Source organism: Branchiostoma belcheri, unplaced genomic scaffold, assembly GCF_001625305.1.
Source record: "Branchiostoma belcheri isolate BF01 breed outbred unplaced genomic scaffold, Haploidv18h27 scaffold129, whole genome shotgun sequence".
Taxonomy (NCBI): domain Eukaryota; kingdom Metazoa; phylum Chordata; class Leptocardii; order Amphioxiformes; family Branchiostomatidae; genus Branchiostoma; species Branchiostoma belcheri.
The window spans coordinates 465,499-487,749 of NW_017802702.1; the positions used below are offsets into that span (position 1 = coordinate 465,499).

The 22,251-nt window shown below is 41.1% G+C and overlaps 1 protein-coding gene across 1 annotated transcript in view; it reads right to left on the reverse strand.

Moving 5' to 3' along the window:
- Positions 1–1,660: 1,660 nt before the first annotated feature.
- Positions 1,661–22,251, reverse strand: part of LOC109463609 (polycystic kidney disease protein 1-like 2) — a 36,258-nt gene continuing 15,667 nt past the window's right edge. Inside the window, exons 12-31 of the mRNA XM_019760462.1 lie at positions 20,577–20,656; positions 18,839–19,084; positions 18,072–18,287; positions 17,481–17,799; positions 16,268–16,383; positions 15,816–16,034; positions 15,267–15,374; positions 13,228–13,406; positions 12,757–12,822; positions 11,513–11,620; positions 10,683–10,896; positions 9,768–9,891; positions 8,713–8,781; positions 7,122–7,309; positions 6,667–6,744; positions 5,751–5,975; positions 5,003–5,171; positions 4,297–4,494; positions 3,488–3,826; positions 1,661–2,544 (exon numbers count right to left, since the gene is read on the reverse strand). Coding sequence (XP_019616021.1) covers positions 1,661–2,544; positions 3,488–3,826; positions 4,297–4,494; positions 5,003–5,171; positions 5,751–5,975; positions 6,667–6,744; positions 7,122–7,309; positions 8,713–8,781; positions 9,768–9,891; positions 10,683–10,896; positions 11,513–11,620; positions 12,757–12,822; positions 13,228–13,406; positions 15,267–15,374; positions 15,816–16,034; positions 16,268–16,383; positions 17,481–17,799; positions 18,072–18,287; positions 18,839–19,084; positions 20,577–20,656 — 4,145 coding nt within the window. The remainder of the gene's footprint in view (positions 2,545–3,487; positions 3,827–4,296; positions 4,495–5,002; positions 5,172–5,750; positions 5,976–6,666; positions 6,745–7,121; positions 7,310–8,712; positions 8,782–9,767; positions 9,892–10,682; positions 10,897–11,512; positions 11,621–12,756; positions 12,823–13,227; positions 13,407–15,266; positions 15,375–15,815; positions 16,035–16,267; positions 16,384–17,480; positions 17,800–18,071; positions 18,288–18,838; positions 19,085–20,576; positions 20,657–22,251) is intronic.

The window sequence follows — 22,251 nt, forward strand, 5'->3', positions numbered from 1 at the left end:
GATCTAGATCCTAGTAGACACAGATCCGAACAAAAACAAAAATATACATGCACACACATACACATGCATGCAGACTGTCGCATGCACACTAACACACAAACATACACACATACAACAGACAATAATACATTGTACACACACACACACTACATTTTCTAACAATGTCATACTTGATTACAACGGTTACTGAAACATACAGATGCACACATACCGTAACACACCTACATATGCAGACTCAGGCATACATACACATATAAAAACACAAAATACACAAACATGCATACACACACACACACACACACATACACATACACACACAAAAACACACACGCGCGCGCACACACACACATACACACACACACACACACACATACACACACACAAACATACACACACACACACACACACACATACACACACACAAACATACACATACACACACACACACACGCACGCACACACACTCATACACACACACAATTGATAATTGACTAAATTAGATGTTTAAGCTAATTAAGCGGGCCATGCACACACATATTTACAGATCCGTGAATCATTGTCCATAAGTCGAGCCTGGTTTGTGTCCGTTGAATCCATCTGGTGTCATCATTTGTTGCACACGTGTTACTGATATTATTTGGTCATATCTAGTTATGATGCATTTGACATGTTTAGTGATGATACATTTGTCACATCTGGTTATGATACTTTTGTTATATCAGGTTTTGATACATTTGTCATATCTGGCTATATTTGTCATATCTGGTTATGATACATTTGTCATATCTCAGTTTATGATACATTTGTCATATTTCAGTTTATGATATGTTTGTCATATCTCAGTTTATGATACATTTGTCATATCTCAGTTTATGATACATTTGTCATATCTCAGTTTATGGTACATTTGTCATAACTCAGTTTATGATACATTTGTCATATCTCAGTTTATGATACATTTGTCATAACTCAGTTTATGATACATTTGTCATATCTCAGTTTATGATACATTTGTCATATCTCAGTTTATGATACATTTGTCATAACTCAGTTTATGATACATTTGTCATATCTCAGTTTATGGTACATTTGTCATATCTCAGTTTATGATACATTTGTCATATCTGGTTACATGGTATATTTGTCAAGTTGGTTATGATATATCATATCAGATATATCATATCTGGTTTTGATACATTTGTCATGTCTGGTTTTGATATATTTGTCTCAGACTGTAATACATTTGTCATATCTCAGATTATGATACATTTGTCATATCTGGTTATGATACAATTGTCATATCTCAGGTTATGATACATTTTGTCATATATGGTTTTGACACAGTCTTGTCATATCTGGTGAACTTTGTCATGACTGGTTGTGATACATTTAGTTTTAATTTACAATGTATTCTTGATTAAAAACCTTAAGAATATATTTCTAATCCTTCCTTGATATTTTTAACTTGTATTCTTTTAAAAAGCTTTTCTGGTTAGCTTCCTTGACAGAAAATAGATATTAGAAATATGATTTTTATATATATTTTTATTATCTTACTACTTTTGGTCCACTTGTGATACATCCAAAGCGTGGTCAGCCGAAACAATAAGGGTTTCTTTTTTTTTTCTGGATTAAGAGTACAAATGTATATGACAATGTTTCACACAAACCACAAGCTAGGAGCCTCAGAGTACCGGACCATTCTCTCCCTCTCTTCCCTTTGCCTCTTTTCTATTTGTCTCTCTTCTCTGCGCCTCTCTCGTCTACATTTCTCATCTCTGTCCAGCTTCTTTAACATCTCATGCATCTGGTCCAGCTGGGTGAACTGGTGTTCCCTAGCCGCCGGTTGTCGTGTTTCAGGCCTGTTTGCGATGGTTTTGATCTTGTGTACCACTCCACACACCTCCTCCCACAGGTACGCCATCATTTCCACGTCCTCAGGATCGCTGCTCTTTACTTCCATGTACACGTCCATGATGATGGTCATGAACATGGACAGGAGGATGAACTGCGCGGTGATCTGAAAGGACAGGAAGATGGCGGGACCCCAGACGGGGGAGCTCTCTTCCAAGACTGCAAACTGAAACGAGCCCAGCATCATGTTGAAAAGGCTGGTGTACGTGCGCAGCAAGCTGCTGTACCCTGACGTGGCGATGCCAAGGGTGAGGTTAGCTGCCAGCGCGAATGCCGTGAAGACGATGCCTGAAATGACAAAGAAACTGACGAGGGGCTTCGCCGTCTTCTTCATGGTGTACAGGAGCGCGTTGACGTGCTTGTTGAACTTGAGTAGGCGGATGAACTTGACTAAGGTGAAGCAGGTGAGCGCGCCGAGCAGGTACGTGTACACCTGGTGCCACATGGCGGCTGTGCGGTACAGGTGGAACAGGACGTGTCCCTCCTTCAGGTACCCGGAGACCTCGTCTGTCAAGCCCTGGGCGCGGGCGTACAGCCCCATGGCGGCCATGCCTGTGGTGATGATGAGCATCTCTAGCCAGCTCCAGGGGTCCGTCAGGTAAACCATTCCGTATGTGTGAAACTTCAGGACTGGATGGGGAAAGGAAAGTTTGAAAAACAATTGGTAGAGATTAATTTAGGCAAAAGACATTTGACACTTGTCATGTCAGCTCTGAGGGTTGGATACAGGTAAACAATTCCGAATGTGTCGAACGGCAGGGCTGAAGGGCGGGTGAAGGAAAATGATTTAAACATAAGGAACATACATGTTAAGATAAAGTCAAAGTTATTGGGCTACTTGCCCTGTTACAAGAAGTAAGACACCCCCTCAAATCTACAAATGCATGAACTTCATGAATATTATATGAAATATAGTAAAGGTCTCCTCAGCTAACACCATTAAATTAGCACAGCTAGTAATGTGGTAGTAACTGTACTGGTTTACTGCTGCAGTAGTACTAAACTTTCTAGAACACAAGGTCCACATGCAGCTACAGTCAAGTCCACCTCTAAATTGTATTCCAATAACAAGTGTAACACTTCATCACAATTCACAAGGCATGATCATGATCGCAATTTTACAGTCACTGGTGTCTCAGTACATGAGTCAACGTCAACAATGAGTCTCGTAACTGCTGGGTACCATAACACTACTACATTGGAAAAAATGGTATTATCAGTCAAGTACCTTCACAATAATGTTTTAGCTCAAACACCTGGTGTTGAAAGATTTACAACTAGAGAAGTAACATGTGCAAAGCAAATGCATAATGTTTACCTTCGGACATGGTCTGCCCTGTTAATTTTTACTCAAGGATCTTCACATACATGTGCTACTAGTATATAGTGACAGACCAAGCAGAGTAGACCATGAAGTTTGCAACATTATGTAACCCAACACCAGTCACCATGGTTACAGACGTCAACAAATCATGTCATTGACCAGGTCATAGGTTAGTGTTTGGAGAGGAAGAAGAGGAAGAGGAAATTGAGTAAAAACAATATGCTTCCTTCGGTAAACATAATAACACACCTTCCCTGACGAGGTTGAAGAGCAGGAAGATGATCAGGCCCATCCGTAGGACCAGCAGCAGGACCTGGCCTTCATGATGGATCCTGAAGATCACCAGCTCTGTTGCCGTGAAGGCACGCCCGGTGATGTCAAACTCGGTCGTCATGGTAACCACGGCAAAGAGGTTGGCGTGAGGGTTGTAGAGAACCGCCTCCATGAAGACCGCTCGGGTCCGGTTGTCCAGCCAGCCGTTGGAGATAAGATCAGTCAGGGTCCGGAGGCTGTCGTTGAGCGTCCTGCCCAGGGTGACGATGTAACCACCACTAGGGTACACACCGTGCTCCCCAACATACAGGAAACCTGAAGAGATTGTAATGAATGTAAATTCTAGGGTAAAGGCGCAAAAAATGCAAACTTTAGTGTCATAAGGCCTTTTTTTGAGGCGTTATTAATCCAATTTGTCATCATCAACCACTGTAAGAAATTTATTTGGTGTGCAAACCTGAATTCTTGTTCTTGTTCAATCATGAGACTACAACACATCCTGTCCTTTACTGTTTCTTTTGAATTGCTGCAATGTGCGGATGCACACACACACATGTATATCAGAATGAAATGTTGCATCCAGTGCACTTATACTTAATGAACACCTCTGCATATTGAGGGCCATCAGTAGGTGGTGGTTTAGTTTTTCTGGTAACTTCATTAGCATTAAGGGTCCTGTCTATAGTGGCCATCTGTCTACCATGGCCTTTATCTTGAGTGGTCAATCTATGACACTGTTTCTTGAGTGTACAATAAGACCGTAACAATCATTATGACTGACTGACCATTGTTGATATCCCCATACGTGTAGTCCCATGGGGACGGGATGGTCCTGTTGTCAGTACTGTTGTCATGATTCGTGTAGTTGACAGCCACACCCCAGTTGCCGTCGTAGCTGCCTGTGTCCAGTTTACTCGCAGAGTATTCATCCAGACAGCTGGCTGCGATGTGAGCCATGGCATCAGGAATAGTGCAGTCTTGTTCTGTGTACAATATGGGAGTCAGAATCAAGTGTGACACAGATACAGCAACAAAGAGTTGGTTCCTAATTTTCCCCATAGGCGCAAGCATTAAATGACCAGTACCAAGAAGGCCACCTGTCCAAGAAGACCACTTCACCTCAGTCTCCTGTGCGGCCTTCTTGGACAGGTTTGACTGTACAACAATTCTAGTTTGATGTAAACATGACAAATCCATTGTGTAACTCATGTAATGCATGTAATGTTTTTCTGACTTGCTGTGACCTGTTTTAAAGGTACGCCAGTAGCTTCAGACTATATGCACCCTAACTACAAATAAAGTCATTTTTAAGAAAATGGAAAGAATGACTGTCATCTTAATTAAGAAATAAGTAGAATTGTTTACTCCCGAACATAGTTCTAATACAAATTATCTATATTTCTAAATCATGCTATTGAATCACAAATTATGTATAATACAATTTAAATCAGAAGGAAATGACTAGAAGGTAGTGTGCAGAAATGCCCTAACCTTGTGTGATGCGGATTTGTCGTAGTTGTAAGGGGGAGATGGCGTGTGTGAGGTGTTCAGACAGAGTCAGGTTTTCCTCACAAGGCCTCCCGTTGTACCAGGCTGGGCTGTGAACAGCAGGCAGGACGTCCTGCTCCAGCCATGTCCAGTAGGACGCAGGGTCAGATATCTGGGGAAAATAGAAAGCCACCAGACCACATATGCATGAATTGTACAAATCACTAACAAACTGGGTGCAATTGTATCAACTACTAACTACCTCACCATCTCAGAAAGGAACAAAAAAATAAGTCTTGCCTTCAAGTACCTGAGCGTTATCAACCAATTATTGAGGTATTCAAAGTCTCGTTTTCACCGTCATGAACTATGGAGTGGAACATATGCTGCCAGCAAATACAGTAGTGGCATCGTCACTACTAATTATTAGCTTTAAACAATGTTTACAGTTAAGAGAAGCAAGTCATTCGGAGTAATATTACATTGTAGCTAATTGCTGCTGTGCCACATACTTGCAAATCTGGTGTGTTACAACGAGGATGTCATCATGATTCTCTTGTCATAGATTTTTTAAATCCTGAATAACTCCTTGCACTCGTTAGCCCAGTCATTATGTGACTGTCACATCATTGCCAAACGGAGAGTAGGTACTAAAGCATCTCCGGACGATTTTTCTTCGGGCCAGCGGGTGTAAGGAACCCCCGTTACAGAGGAAATGGCACCCAGATACCAGTGGGAATATTTTACCCACCGTTGAGAATGTGCCTTCCAGAGCACTCTTGATGGAGTTGTTCATGTAGAAGGCCAGGTTGCTCCTCTCAGTGTAGGACATGAGCATGAGAACAGACAGGAACAGGCCGTACACCACCATCTCCCGCAGGATGTGGCGGCACCTCTTCCTCCTGACACGCTGGGCTCTGTCTCTGGTCAGGGTTTCACCAGCCAGGGGGGCTGTGGCTGCCACAGCAGCAGCGGACTGTCAACGGATAAATTTGTACACAATAAGTCCCTTAAATCCTCTGTAGAGTCTGCATGCATTTTACTGTCTGCAAGCTGTTTTAAGTCACAGTGCATTTGGGGGTCTCAATGCTTCTTTCAATGTCAAACTTTGTTATTACTTGGTGATAAGTGTGTAATTATGTGCGTTTATTAAATAACTTATTAATTTCAATTTGTTCTGTCATAAATGCTAAGAAAATATTATGCCTACAAGTTCTCGTTTATAAATATTTTTTTATAAATAAAATGTTATTTTTTTAATTGATAGATTGATTGATTGTTTTGCATAGCCGGTATAACGCATAAGGTGTAACACGTCCAGTTTTGTGCAGTTTATAGGCCTAGGTACAAGCCAATTGTAAAACTGGATTGTAAAGTTTGATCTGTTTACACCAGAATGAACCCCAGGCCTAATTTCTTAAGTGCAATGAGTTATCCAACATGCCATAGGTGTAGCTCTCCGTAAACATCCAAGAGAACAGTCCCTAACCGAAACTAAGTACGTATTTTGACCTGATCCAAGTGAGAAAACAGGTGTAAGGTAACCCTTTCCAAGATCAAAACATTGGGGCCTGCTTGGGATTTGAACCCAGAATCTTTAGATTTTGAGTCTAAAACTCTAATCATGCACAAAACCACCTTGTTAATTTTCAAGTTTCCGTGCTCACCTGTTCAGCCACCACCTGCAGGTACTCTTCATCACCTGCCACTTCTGTTGGCGGTGGGTCGTCGTCTGTTGTTGGTTTCTGAGACAAACACAAACATGTCAATAACAATTACTTTAAAGGCCACATAAATACTTTAATGGCCTTTGTCATTGAATATTTTCCAGCAAAACAATGGAGTGAATTTGCAAAATGAAAATAAAAAAAGTGACAAAGTATGTAAATTTCAAGAAAAAGTTTTTTTTTCACAGAGCATCAATAACATATATGTTCTATACATGTCAAGCCTACTAAATTAACTTATTACAACTTGAAACTTGCACACTTTTAATTCCTGATGAAGGCAACGGTGGTTGTTGAAAATTAGATCTCTCTATACTCTTTGTGTAGGAATAAAGTTCAACATTTTACTACTGTTACTACCAACATAGATGAACTTGCATGAGAAAAATCCTTACCCGGATTAGTAAGACCAAGATGGCAGCGAGAGTCAGCACCTTGACTGGCTGGATCAGGATCAGGTCTGTCAGGAAGGACGTGATGAAGGCAGTAAACCACGCCTCAGCCTTCTCACGCCCGAAGGTCTGTGCGTACACGACGGTGAAGAACGCGGAGACAAAGCTGACAGTGAACACCAGCAGGCCCGCTGAAACAATGAAGGAATTTGTGAATGGGTGGATAGAGTGATTAATGGATGGATGGATGGATAGATGGTGTGTGTATGTATGTGCTATGTATATTATGAATGAATAAATAGGCTTAGGAATGGATGGATGGATGGATGGATGGATAGATGGTGTGTGTATGTATGTGCTATGTATATTATGAATGAATAAATAGGTTTAGGAATGGATGGATGGATGGATGGATGGATGGATGGATGGATGGCTGGATGGATGGATGGATGGATAGATGGATAGATGGTGTGTGTATGTATGTACTATGTATATTATGAATGAATAAATAGGTTTAGGAATGGATGGATGGATGGCTGGCTGGCTGGCTGGATGGATAGATGGTGTGTGTATGTATGTACTATGTATATTATGAATGTCAGAATGAATAAATAGGTTTAGGTTAGGAATGGATGGATGGATGGATGGATGGATGGATGGATGAATAGATGGTGTGTGTATGTATGTGCTATGTATATTATGAATGAATAAATAGGTTTAGGAATGGATGGATGGATGGATGGATGGATGGACGGATGGATGGATGGATGGATGGATAGATGGATAGATGGTGTGTGTATGTATGTACTATGTATATTATGAATGAATAAATAGGTTTAGGAATGGATGGATGGATGGACGGATGGATGGATTGACAGATGGATGAGTGTATGTATGTATGTATGTATGTATGTATGTATGTATGAATGAATGAATTGGTTTAGGAATAGATGGATAGAGGGATGGATTTATGGATGGGTAGGTGCGTGGGTGTATGCGTACATGTGTGTAAGAATGGATGGATGGATGGATGGATGAATGAATGGATTTAGGAATGGATGCATGGATGGATGGGTGGATGGGTAGGTGGGTGTATGTATGTATGGATGGATGGATGAACAAATGGATGGGTTTAGGAATGGATGCATATATGGATGGGTGGATGAGTGGGTGGGTTTAGGAATGGATGCATGGATGGATGGATAGATGGGTAGGTGGGTGTATGTATATATGTATGGATGGATGAACAAATGAATGAATGGGTTTAAGAATGGATGCATGGATGGATGGATGAATGGGTTTAGGAATGGATGGATGGGTGGATGGGTAGGTGGGTGTATGTATGTATGAACAAATGGATGGTTTTAGGAATGGATGCATATATGGATGGATGGATGAGTGGGTGAGTTTGTGAATGGATGGATGGATGAACGAGCATGTGTGTGTGTGTGTGTGTGTGTTAATGTATGGATGAATGGATGGGTGGGTGAATGGATGCCTTGAATGGATGGATGGATGGATGGATGGATGGATGGCTGCATGAATGATCGGTGGTGTGTAGAGGCCTATACAGCTGAAAGCAATGCTTTCTTACCCACAGTTGCTGCCCACCAGGGCAGACGACATCCTGAAGTTCCTTTTTGACCATCTTTGGCTTTGACATCTGCAAGGACAAGTTTAAGGAAAAGTTGAAAACAAAGTTAAAGCTCTTCATGTTGAAGGTCGTAGAATATTTTGTCACTGTCAGCATGCGAACATTACATGACTTTGTATAACTGCAACAGCAACTTTTATCTCAGATCATTATCTGCAATGTTAATTAGCATTTTTGTCTTAAAAATCAATTTACATAATTGATCATATACACAGGTAAGCTAGAAGTAGTACAATGTACTTGCCAAAGCTATTTTGACTGGCAAGTCTCTTTTTTTCTGCTCTTATATTACATCCAGAGAGGATATACGAGACTCAGCAACCAAAATTGGTTTAGTAACCAGAGAAGCTGTTATATTCATAACTCTAGAAAAGCAGTGCAATTCTTTTTTTTAATTATCAAATTGAAGACAATGTTACACAAAAAGACAACAACAATATTATTATTATAATAGTAAGGCCATGTTGATTCGATTATATGAATGACATCCACGCGCGCATGAATCTTCGTCTGTTTATAAACAAAATGTTTCAACCATACTGTAAATAAACAGTTGAAAAAACATTGGAAAACGATACCAATGTCATAGAATTCCAAAATCAAACGAAAATGTAAAGAAATTAATTTAAAGACTAGATTATTTGCCAAACCATACTCTGTGTCATTTGTTCAACCTTCAAAACCACGTAGATTTCATAATGAAAGCAACTTTCGCTAAACTTTTTTTATCTGCACGCTCGCATCAGTTTTTGGGTTCCAATTGGATGTGATCCATATAATCAAATCAACATGGCCTAAATGACGGCAGACTCAAAAGTTGTATACAAATTATATTCTTGTCACCTCTTATACATTTAAGAAAAAAGAAATATTTGACTAGATACTAAAACTTATGAATGATAAATAGATACTATTAGATACATAACAGGATCCACCTCCCAGAGTGAGTCAATATATCATTATGATAATCATAATTATAAAATCTCCTTGCTAACCTTTTGTATTGGCATGTTTTGTCACTGGTTTGCTGCTTGCTTTGGGTGCAGCACTCCTGTAGAGCAGTACGATCAGGGCGTTGATGGGAACCACGATGATCACACTCTGTATCGCGATCATGATCTGAGAAACAGAATTAATGATGACTTTTGTTACTTTAATTCCACATAGAATGTTGTCCCAAATTAATCATTCATTATTATTGAAAAATTCTCCAGTATGATGTAGTCAGAATTTTCTCCCAAATGACAAATGCATCCAGTGTCTTCAGACTTGTTGTTTCTCGGATTTTTTCAGAAAAAAATATGAAATGACAGGGCGAAATTAAAAAAAAAACAGGCCAATGCACCCCATGATAGCAGAAAATGTTACAATATCAGGCTGGTTTACAATTAAACAATAGATTAAACAATAGACTTTTAATGAACCGAACTTGCACTGTTACATTGACAAACTTTAACAACCAGGAAGATAAGACTTTCTTCAACCGCTGGGGCCAAAATAGGTCTTTCATTGAGCATTTTGCAGTTGACTTAGAACAATTTTTTCGGAGCAAATCCGAAAAAAATGCACAGGGCGAATATGACAAACAACAAATTAAATTGGTGTGGCCTAACACATGAATGCCAAAGAACAATGCAATGAGATTAGTATTCCCCAAAGCGTACTAAACAACAACACTTGATTGATCTATCGGTAAGCATAGCTGGCCTTCCTGAATTTACCTTTAAGCGTTGCCAACTCTTCTAAATTTACTGCATGCAAAGCGTTGCCTAAATTCCCCATGCAGACCCTCTACAATGTAGATCTAAAAGTGTGCAACAGACAATTTGGGGTTGGTGGAAAAAGCAGTCCAGTCTAGACAGGTTATGGTTGGACTGGACCGGACCGTTTTTATCACCAACCCAACAAACCTCTGGTAGGGAGATTGGAAGGTCTATTTGCACCCCCATGATGCGGACTGGCTGCGGGGGGTCGAAGTTGTCCCCCTGCCCAAAGAACATGATGTTGGCCATCATGGTGCTGTACACCGTGGACATGCAGCACGCCAGGCGCTGGGCACGGGTGAAGCCGCTACGGGCGGGACGACGAACTACGGAGAAGAACAGGTGTCCATCGTGGAAGTCCCTGTCAATTTGTGAACAGTATAAGATTTGAGTAATGTTCAGCAAAGTCTGATTGTTTTGCGTAGATAATGAGTAAACCATTTCACAGAATAACACTTTAGTTTGGTACAGTCTGTATGCCCGGATTGTTTTACGCGACACCTAGCTTCAGTGCTCAGTGGACTAGTCATAATTGCTTTCTGATAAAAATGACAAATGGTCATACTATCATCACAGTTTACATGTAATATGTAGTAATTTACAATACAGATAAACATATTTCAGACTATTTCTTGAAAGGGGTGAAGGAAGCCATATACATCAGGACCCATCACCCTTCATTGAACCGCGACGGGGGCCGACATTGTCTGCCAGATACCTTTGACCAAGTGTTGACGTCACACTTCAAAGAAGCCTTGCTTCAAGCTTCACTGGGACATTCTACTGAGGAAGACCAGAGTGACTGGTCGAAAGATCTAGGTGAGAGAATTTTTTTTGTGTTGGACCAAAAGTTTTAACTTTAAACATATTTCAGACATGTTGCTAGAACATTTTTTTTATTTTTCATACATTGTATCCATGATAATTTTCATGCAATAAAGCTGGAATGGAAAATGGATGACTTATTGTGATCTTACTTTGCAGCCCTTTCGCTGATCAGGTTGGAGATGGCTGTCATCTCCTCTGGGGAGGCGACAAAAACCATACGGTCGATTCTTCCATCATCTTCATCTAGAGCTAGCCATCTGTGGGAATGGTACAAACAGGAGAATCATTTAACGTATTGTACATGGCGAATATTGTGGTTTTGTGCTACAGTATTGTTTCCACCGTGAACTTTTGACATCGAGAAAGCCTTGTTTCCTGACTCTTGCCGCAAAATTATTAATGGATGCAAAAATACATAAATTAACAGTACTCGACAGTACTGTTTGCGACAGACTTAATGACAACATTTGGACTGATGTTTTTGTGCTGAAAAATCAAGTGTGCGCCATCACTTTAAGCGACGGTCACAACTCGCCGTACGTGCTTCTGCGTGCTGTCTACGTGCAAAAACGTGGGCAATCGTGCGGCATCCGTGCGTGGTGAGTACCACCTCCGTACGGAATCCTACGGATTTCGGAGCACGCAGACACGCCGTAGAACTTTAAGTGCATGTTACTCCTCACTTCCCAGTTGACCTGCTCAATGACCACGCAGAACACACGTGCACCATACCAGGTGCTCCGCACGTGCAACGCACGTGCAACGCACCTGATCTCTACAGTATATAAAGACAACTTGACGGGCGACTGCCAACTCGTCTCCAAGATGCCCAGGAAGGCTCAGAAGAAGACTACCAGACAAGACCCAAAGAAACGGGCCGCGGAAGACACCAGGGCGGCTAGTGATGGTGAAGTTAACAGGAGGTGCACGCACTTACAACGTGCGAGTGAGTAAGGAAACCGTGCGTACGCCGCACGTGTAGGTACGGCCTGTACGCGGCAACGTAGCAATCGCACAGAGATCGTGCGTTGTAAGCACGTACAACTCACTTACCACTTGCGCAACGTACGATGCACTCAACCGCTGACGGCCAGGCGTGTCGTGCAGACCACATACGTACACCTTGCGCAACCGTGCGACTGACGTACTCCCTCGGCCGGCCACCTTACGTTTGCAGAAAAAACGTAGCAGACGTAGCCACGACAAAAACGTACGGACAAAAAGCACGCACGGCGAGTTGTGACCGTCGCTTAACTCAACTCAAATCCTATACAACTGATTTTGAGATGACTCTGTGTCAGAAATGGTCATGAAATTTTCCCTCAAATTTTAAACACAGTATTTCTTGTAGAAGTACTTTGACATGCAAGTTTATGTAAATTCTCAGACATACTTGTTGCAGATGAAGTAGTCCAGCTGTCCTGAGCTCAGATGTTGAATCACCACCTTACTCAGGTACCTGCAATGATAAGAAAGAATGTGTAAACAATGTGCTTCTTAACTTCTCTTCCTCCGTCTGAGAGACGACTCGTCCCATCTTCCAGTTAGTAACTTTTCAATAACTGTCAACACTATCATCATTAGTAAAGATCAGTAAGAAGAATTCTTAGAAACGTCAGTTTTTGACGTTTGTTGCATTTACAGCTGTGATAGTTAAGTTGCTTTACTGAGAAGTCATTCAGAAACATTAAGGCTCCTCTAATGATTCAGTAACAGTTCATAATTCTGAATCATTATGACACTCTGTTCAGATGCTGACAGTCACACTGCCAGGATATATATACAAGAACTAAAAGACTAGTGTAATTGTTCGTTGTGTTTTGAATTCCGACAATTCAAAAGACTAAATGTGGACACTGCTCACCATGCTGGGCTGGGGCCGGTGTTGTCGTGCCACACATGGATGTGTGTGAGCGGTCCCAGGGGCTCCTCAGAAGACACCAGGAAGGAGTCCACACTGCCGCCCTGGAACAGCTGACGGCGGGCGTCCTGCAGGGCCAGAGGCTGGCTCTCATCACGGAAGCCGAACATCGTGATGGAGACCTAGGACAAACATTCATCTGAGTCAGTACCGTAATTCACATAGACTGAAAATTAAGTCAAAAACCAAAAGCCAACCCTTATATATGGTGTACCTACATATAACCCTTCTCAACTAAAAACAAGAAGCCATAGGTGACAACCCTCCGTGAAGTTTTATATATTGCAACAAAGAGAAGTAGCCATTGGCGACAATTATCTGTAAAGTGTGCAACACAATCCTGAACTGATACCGTTCATGTTAGACCACTTACATAAGGAATACTTATCATAAGCAAATAATCAGTGGCCTAACAGTTAATAATTGCATAATGGCCTACAGTTGCGGTATCAGTGACTCCCAGTACATCACGTATTTTGGTTTGGCTCCTGGAATGTGCGAAAAAAAAAGACTCCAGGACTGTCTACAGGGAACACTCGCATAATGCCCAACATTCGCGGTGTATCAGGACAGCGCGACTGGCCAAGCCACTACCAGTCGGCATTAGCGCAGTCCCTGCAATTAGTAACAGTTGCACATCAATGAACACTTGCATCACAGCCCGCATTTCCTGTATCAATCATCCGCAACTGGTCATAATATAAAACAGCCATATCACCAGTTACCGCTTATGTCTACTACTAGAAAGACAACAGAACAGGTACGGTTAATACAATAATGGCGCGTCACACCCATAAAACGTGTTTTCGAGCGTGCTTCTTCCTTAGCCTGACTAATCGCGCTCCTGGCGCCGAAGTTGCCGGGGTGGGGGTCATTAACCTCCGGCCGAAAGCATGATTGTGTAACACAGGCTACTTCTTCCTATACCGGCTCCTACTACAAGACGCGCTTACAACTAGCAAATCATACAATTATCCGATCTATGTGCAGTTTACCAGCCCCAGACCACATCCGACCACGAGGCAGAACACATTGATGGGTTGCCCAAAAATATTGGCCATGTTTACAGAGAGCTGCTCTATGGAGCGGCCAGCATGCTTGTTGCTAGGACGACCGGCCAGTTGCTACGTGACTAAATATACGCCGCCAATAGGTCACCACAGCCAACCAGTTTGAAATCGATAGGATTACGTCATCAGTATTTACATTTCGTAATGTTGACCTCTGACCACCCCACATTTCCGTTCCCATCAGCCTGACCGCGACTTACTACCGGTCACATACTCGGACGAAAACATTTCAACGACATGGGGATGTTTAAAAAATAAGCATTTACTCCAATATCAAAACAGCTATACGGTAAAAATAAAAAGACGTGCATCACCGTGGACATTATGGCACACCACATGCGAAATTACACAGAAATGCGACGTACGGAAGAATGCGTTTTGGCTGCGAACATCTTCCAAAAAACTTACCATCTCTTAAGCACGGGCAAAAACATCTTGAATCACTTATCGGCCCCTCACCATATCTGCATGAAGTTCCACCCCCCACCACTATTCCAAACAACAGGTTTTTCTGGACCATTCCAATATGCCTCATAATTGTAGGGGTGCATCTGCAATATTACATTGACCGCGAAAACAGCAACGGCAAAAATACACATTCGTGCATCAACGCGAGCATGCCAGCAGACGGCGTATAAAATTGCGTGCCGATTACACAAAGAGAAACCGGTGTTTTGACTGCGAACACAAAAAAAAAACAGCTCTTCACAACACTCCGTCCGGAGGTCCTGACCTCCTTCACGGAGTAACAACATGTAAATGTAGATGTTCGAAATCATAAAAAGCTTATACAACTTTTCAAACTTTCCATGCTCGTTACATCTGGGATTCCATGACCTGTAAAATTCTGTAAGTCTCTTGGACATCGTCAATACTATACCTTGCCTAATTGATAACAAAAGTTAACCGTACCTGTGCAGTTGTGCCTGCGTCCAGGCGAAAGCCAGTGTAGACAGTGATTATGTAGCGACAGTCAGGGTCAGGGTTCAACGTGTGACCGGTTGGTGTGGTCACTCCCAACTACATGGTTAGATTAGAAAATATACAAAAGTTACCAAAGGGCTAAAATATACTTTCTGCATATCTGCACTCAGGTGTAATCATATTCTGATATCTATTCAATCAATGACCAATAACTATATTTTCGCCATGGTATCAGCGCGTATCAGAATTTGACAGTCATATTATGATAAAAAATATAGTTTTTGTTAAATAAAAAAAATTGTTTCACTGGCAGGGTTACAAGGATAGAGTAAAAACTGCTCAAGGAGACTGCTCTGAGGACTGAGAAAATCTGGTCTATGTGGACAGGGGTGGTCACTATGTATAGACAGGATTCTTATTCCTGGTGTCAATGAAAAAATGGACAATTAAAAAGTGGCGAGTCACATTATCTTGGTGGTCACTTGTACTATGGGTTGGACTGTAATATAACATGCATAATTTATACTTATTAATAACCTTTGTCAGGTCCCGTCTGTCTGCCTTTCTTGCCATCAGACATCCGAGCACAAACAGACCGAACACAGTTAGGACCGCGATGAGTCCTATCGGGTTCTCTTTGAAATTGAAGTTTCCACTCGGCGGGAGGTAGATCGGATTGGGCGGGACAAACCCGGCAAACTTGGTCAGGTGGTCACAGCGGCAGTGGAGGTGGGTGGTGTTGGAAAGTGGGCCCAGCTGTTTCCACGTTGCAAAAGGATCAGACATTCAGACTTTTGTACATGTTTTGAAGGTGTTACGTTATAGATGCGATTTTTTCCTTGACATATTGTATTATAGGCACTTAAGACTTTGTCTATTTTCCTGTCTACATTACTCAGTCATGTAAAAAAAAAACAATGATTTAAAAGAAATATCAATGCTTCATTGGTAAATGTTGATGATCTTAATCTGTTATCTTCAAAACTTACCTTGCATCCATCATCTTCCCACAGGTGGGAGGAGTCTTCTCCGAAGTAGACACATGCACTTTCTAATATAGACACTTTTACTGTGACACTGGTGTCCTCTCCAGCATACTTCACACCTGGAGGAAAAGAAATTATTCATTGTGCTAAGACACCTAAGATCTTGGTATAACTTACATTCTCTTCTTACCCTTGATTTCCATGATTGTTAGCCTGTTTTACACCACATGTATCTTACACTACACTACATGTATAACTTAAGCTACCTGTTTTACACTATATGTATAACTTACATCCTCTTCTTACTCTTGATTTCCATGATTGTTAGCCTGTTTTACACTACATGTATCTTACACTACACTACATGTATAACTTTAGCTACCTGTTTTACACTATATGTATAACTTACATCCTCTTCTTACCCTTGATTTCCATGATTGTTAGCCTGTTTTACACTACATGTATCTTACACTACACTACATGTATAACTTTAGCTACCTGTTTTACACTATATGTATAACTTACATCCTTTTCTTACCCTTGATTTCCATGATTGTTAGCCTGTTTTACACTACATGTATCTTACACTACACTACATGTATAACTTTAGCTACCTGTTTTACACTACATGTATCTTAACGCTACATGTCTAACTTTAGCCACCTGTTTTACACGATCTGTATAACTTACATCCTCTTCTTACCTTTGATTTCCATGATTGTTAGCCTGTTCTACACGACATGTATCTTACACTACATGTATAAATTTAGCTACCTGTTTTACACTATATGTATAACTTACATCCTTTTCATACCCTCGATTTCCATGATTGTTAGCCTGTTCCACACTACATGTATCTTACCTTGTTGGGGCCCCCATGCCTCTAGGGTGCCAATCAGTCGGGCAGGCCACTATATAGGAGCGTGATTTAGTCAGGATAACTTCCCTGTCATCTTGCAAATATTTCGCTCAGATCTTTCCCTTCTGTGTACCTGTGTGTGTGTGTGTCTGTCTATCTGTGTGTCTGTGTATTTGTCTGGCATTTTTTTGTGAGTCCCAACATACAAAATGCAGCATTGCCATTGATACATCCTCAATGCTGCTACATGTATCTTCGCCCTTGGGATTGGGAGGGCCCGGCAAATGAGTATGGGTAAGGGGGTGAAGTCTGCTATCTCTGATTTCCCTGTTACTGTGCATGTAAATAAGGACGTACCTAGGTAAAAAGTCGTCTCATTTTGTATGTCGAACTCCGTAACATTCAGAGCTTCCGTAGGCAGAAGCCAGGAGTACGGGTTGGACGTCAGGTTTGTATTGTTGTACGTGTGCGGCAGCTGTAGTGTATACAGCTGGTCCTGTGGAACAGGTAGCAGAGCTGTCCATTTGGCAGCTTCAAAGCTGTCAGCAGTCGGTTGTGATGCTCTCTGCCACACCAGTTGCACGCGTGGCAGGTCTTGCTCTGGTTGGCTGGTGCCGTTGATGTTAAGTAGGATTGTGAGTGCAGTCCTGGTTCTCTGGGGCCGGAACTTGACAACCTGCACACAGGCAATCATAGTGTCAGACCGATAATCTCCAAGTAGATTCTACAGTGGCAATGCTGTAACTATTGGCCCTGGTGGCTAATGGTCACTCTTTTGTCCAATGGTTTTAACTTATAGCCTTGCATATACATGGAATAAACAGTCTCATTGGGTACACCTAAGACATCGAAATGGTGTTGCCTGAGTAGCAAATTGTGCCTATTAACTGGTGTGTTAAATAATAGTAACTGGGTATACAGAAACCGACATTGAGTAAGAGAACTCACAATGATATCGTCACTGCTTCTGAGCTGGCCCGTGTACTTGAACACGGTACTTGTCGTGCGCTGTTTGTCCCTGGGGATGATCATGTCCACAGGTTCTGGGAGGCGGTGCACCGGGCGTCTGTCCCTTCCCCGCCACACGGTCAGCCCCGCCACCTCCGACCCAACATCAGGGGAGTTTTCCGAGTACCGGAAAGGGTTGAAGTCAGAGTTGATTAACTGCAGACAGAATTGAGAAGAAAACATATTCCTCTGGTTACAAGAGCATGTAAGCTTCCCATATATGCAAATGAGGAGTATGCATAGATTACGTGCAATGTTCTTTTCAAGAGTAGTGAGGAATACTTCAGAATTTGCAAATATATCATTCCCTTTATGACATATTTGCAATCTGCTTCTTCAAACTAGAAGAAGCAGATTGACTAGAAAGGTAACATTTGCAAAGCAAATGAATAATGTTTGCCTCCACTTGTATGGTCTAGCCTAAAAAATAGCCCAACAAACTACTGCTCAGTGTTTAAGCTTACTAAAAACTTTCATATATGTGGTGATTAGCCTCTCCAACTCTGCCCTGCAACTTGCACCATAATGTAACCCAACACCACAGGTTGTTTCCTACAACACCAGTTACCATAGTGACAGATACCTGGTCCTTGACTTTTCGATCAATGTATGTGCTTTGATTGAAGAAAACTGAGCAAAAAAAGTGCTAAATGCAAACTTAAGGTAATGAACATATTTACAGGGTATTTATATATCAAAGTGCTCACCTCCACTCCAAAGCTATCCTCACAACTGTTGTCAAGGGTGTTGAATGCTGGTAGTACAAACAGAGTGTCGTTGACTGTGAACACTTTCTTCTGGCCACCTTGACAAGGTTCCCTCTGGATCTTGGCATGAAGCATTGACATGTCGAGTGAGACACCCCTAGTCCCATCAGTCGGCATCATCAGGGTGTCGTACATGTTAAGGATATTTTCGATTGCCTTGAAAGCCGAGCTGGCTGTTTTCTTGTTCTGTGAACAAAGTGTGCAAGACTTAGACCGGATTTACAGGTGGGTAAAATCCTGATGGTACAAAAACGTAAGTGTATGTACGTGAGTGTACCAAAACTGCATAAGTCAAATATTTCCTATGTGTAAAAACTGCCTGCTTTGGCGTGAGTCAAAAACATTAAGATTGTAGGTTACCTGGAGGGCTGGCGTACGATCAGAATGCATGTTTACAGCAGGTCAATTTACACGCAGGAAAATTGTTTTGTACACTGACGTGCATTTTACACATTTTTTTTACTATCAGACTTTTGCCCTCTTTCAAACTGCTAGTGTTGTGGTGCTGTAATCTGTTTTGTATAATTGTTGATATTGATGTGTAATGATGTGTATATGTAATGTTTTCTTGTGTTATAGTGCTGTATTGTTCTGGCTTGTATAAATGTTGATATTGAGGTGTAATTATGTGTAAATGTATTTTTTTGTGTTATAGTGCTGTATTCTGTTCTGTATAATTGTTGATGTTCATATGTAATTATGTGTTGGTGTAATTTTTGTGTGTTATAGTGCTGTATTGTTCTGGCTTGTATAATTGTTGATATTGATGTGTAATTATGTGTAAATGTAATTTTTTGTGTTTTAGTGCTGTATTCTTGTTTGTATACTTGTTGATATTGATGTGTAATTATGTGTATATGTAATGTTTTTTTGTGTTATAGTGCTGTATTGTTCTGGCTTGTATAATTGTTGATATTGATGTGTAATTATGTGTAAATGTAAGTTTTTTGTGTTATAGTGCTGTATTGTTCTGGCTTGTATAATTGTTAATATTGAGGTGTATTTATGTGTAAATGTATTGTTTTTTTTTGTGTTATAGTGCTGTATTCTGGTTTGTATAATTGTTGATATTGATGTAAAATTATGTGTTGGTGTAATTTTTTGTGTTATGGTGCTGTATTGTTCTGGCTTGTATAATTGTTAATATTAATGTGTAATTATGTGTAGATGTCATGTTTTTTGTGTTATAGTGCTGTATTGTTCTGGCTTGTATAATTGTTGATATTGATGTGTAATTATGTGTAAATGTATTTTTTTGTGTTATAGTGCTGTATTGTTCTGGCTTGTATAAGTGTTAATATTAATGTGTAATTATGTGTATATGTAATGTTTTTTTGTGTTGTAGTGCTGTATTGTTCTGGCTTGTATATTTGTTGATATTGATGTGTAATTATGTGTAAATGTAATTTTTGTGTTATAGTGTTGTATTGTTCTGGCTTGTATAATTGTTGATATTGATGTGTAATTATGTGTAAATGATATGCCAGGTATACAAAACAGAGCATGATATACCATGATACAGATAGCACCAAACTGTGTCATACAAAAAGTTTTACGACTAAAAATACCAATCAAATTTGAAATAGTGATGCTTTTAAATAGGTTATTCACGTGAGAGGTACATGTTTTAAAACGCCATATTATCCATAATATCTATATCTATTAAGAAATCTCTTACAGCTTCAATTGTCTCATTTAAGTTGGACCCTTCAACATCCCAGGCAGCAGTTGTCACATGCTTCAACAGGATTGCACACCCTACAGAAAAAGGATGAAAATTTATGTATCAAGAGTTAATTTCAAGAGACACTCAAAATGACAATAATAAGCTACAACTATGTTCCCCTTGCTGCCTTAGGATGAAATGACACTTTACATAGAAGCACAAGCTTTGTAAAATCATAATAAACATATAAAACCTTTAATACATATTAGTGCATATTAGTAAAAGCATCGCTGTAGACGCTGGATCGCTGTATATATATATATACACATATGTACACATATACATATATATATACATGTATATGTATAGGACCAGTGTGAAGTCACTAGGCGGAGAGTCAGTGTGAATGTAAGTTCAGCACCAGGGACAGGACCAGTGTGAAGTCACTAGGAGAATAGTCAGTGTGAATGTAAGTTCAGCACCAGGGACAGGACCAGTGTCGAAGTAACTAGGAGGATAGTCAGTGTGAATGTAAGTTCAGGGACAGGACCAGTGTGAAGTCACTAGGAGGATAGTCAGTGTAAGTTCAGCATCAGGGACAGGACCAGTGTGAAGTCACTAGGAGGATAGTCAGTGTGAATGTAAGTTCAGTGACAGGACCAGTGTGAAATCACTAGGAGGATAGTCAGTGTAAATGGAAGTTCAGCACCAGGGACAGGACCAGTGTGAAGTCACTAGGAGGATAGTCAGTGTGAATGTAAGATCAGGGACAGGACCAGTGTGAAATCACTAGGAGGATAGTCAGTGTGAATGGAAGTTCAGGGACAGGACCAGTGTGAAGTCACTAGGAGGATAGTCAGTGTGAATGTAAGTTCAGGGACAGGACCAGTGTGAAGTCACTAGGAGGATAGTCAGTGTGAATGTAAGTTCAGGGACAGGACCAGTGTGAAGTCACTAGGAGGAGAGTCAGTGTGAATGTAAGTTCAGAGACAGGACCAGTGTGAAGTCAGTTAGGAGGATAGTCAGTGTGAATGTAAGTTCAGGGACAGGACCAGTGTGAAGTCACTAGGACGATAGTCAGTGTGAATGTAAGTTCAGCACTAGTTACAGGACCAGTGTAAAAGTCACTAGGAGGATAGTCAGTGTAAATGGAAGTTTTAGGGACAGGGCCAGTGTGAAGTCACTAGGAGGATAGTCAGTGTGAATGTAAGATCAGGGACAGGACCAGTATGAAATCAATAGGAGGATAGTCAGTGTGAATGTAAGTTCAGCACCAGGGACAGGACCAGTGTGAAGTCACTAGGAGGATAGTCAGTGTGAATGGAAGTTCAGGGACAGGACCAGTGTGAAGTCACTAGGAGGCTAGTCAGTGTGAATGTAAGTTCAGGGACAGGACCAGTGTGAAGTCACTGGGAGGATAGTCAGTGTGAACGTATGTTAAGCATAAGGGACAGGACCAGTGTGAAGTTACTTGGAGGATAGTCAGTGTGAATGTAAGTTCAGCACCAGAGACAGGACTAGTGTGAAGTCACTAGTTGGATAGTCAGTGTGAATGTAAGGTCAGGGACAGGACCAGGTCGAAGTCACTAGGAGGATAGTCAGTGTGAATGGAAGTTCAGGGACAGGACCAGTGTGAAGTCACTGGGAGGATAGTCAGTGTGAATGTAAGTTCAGCACCAGGGACAGG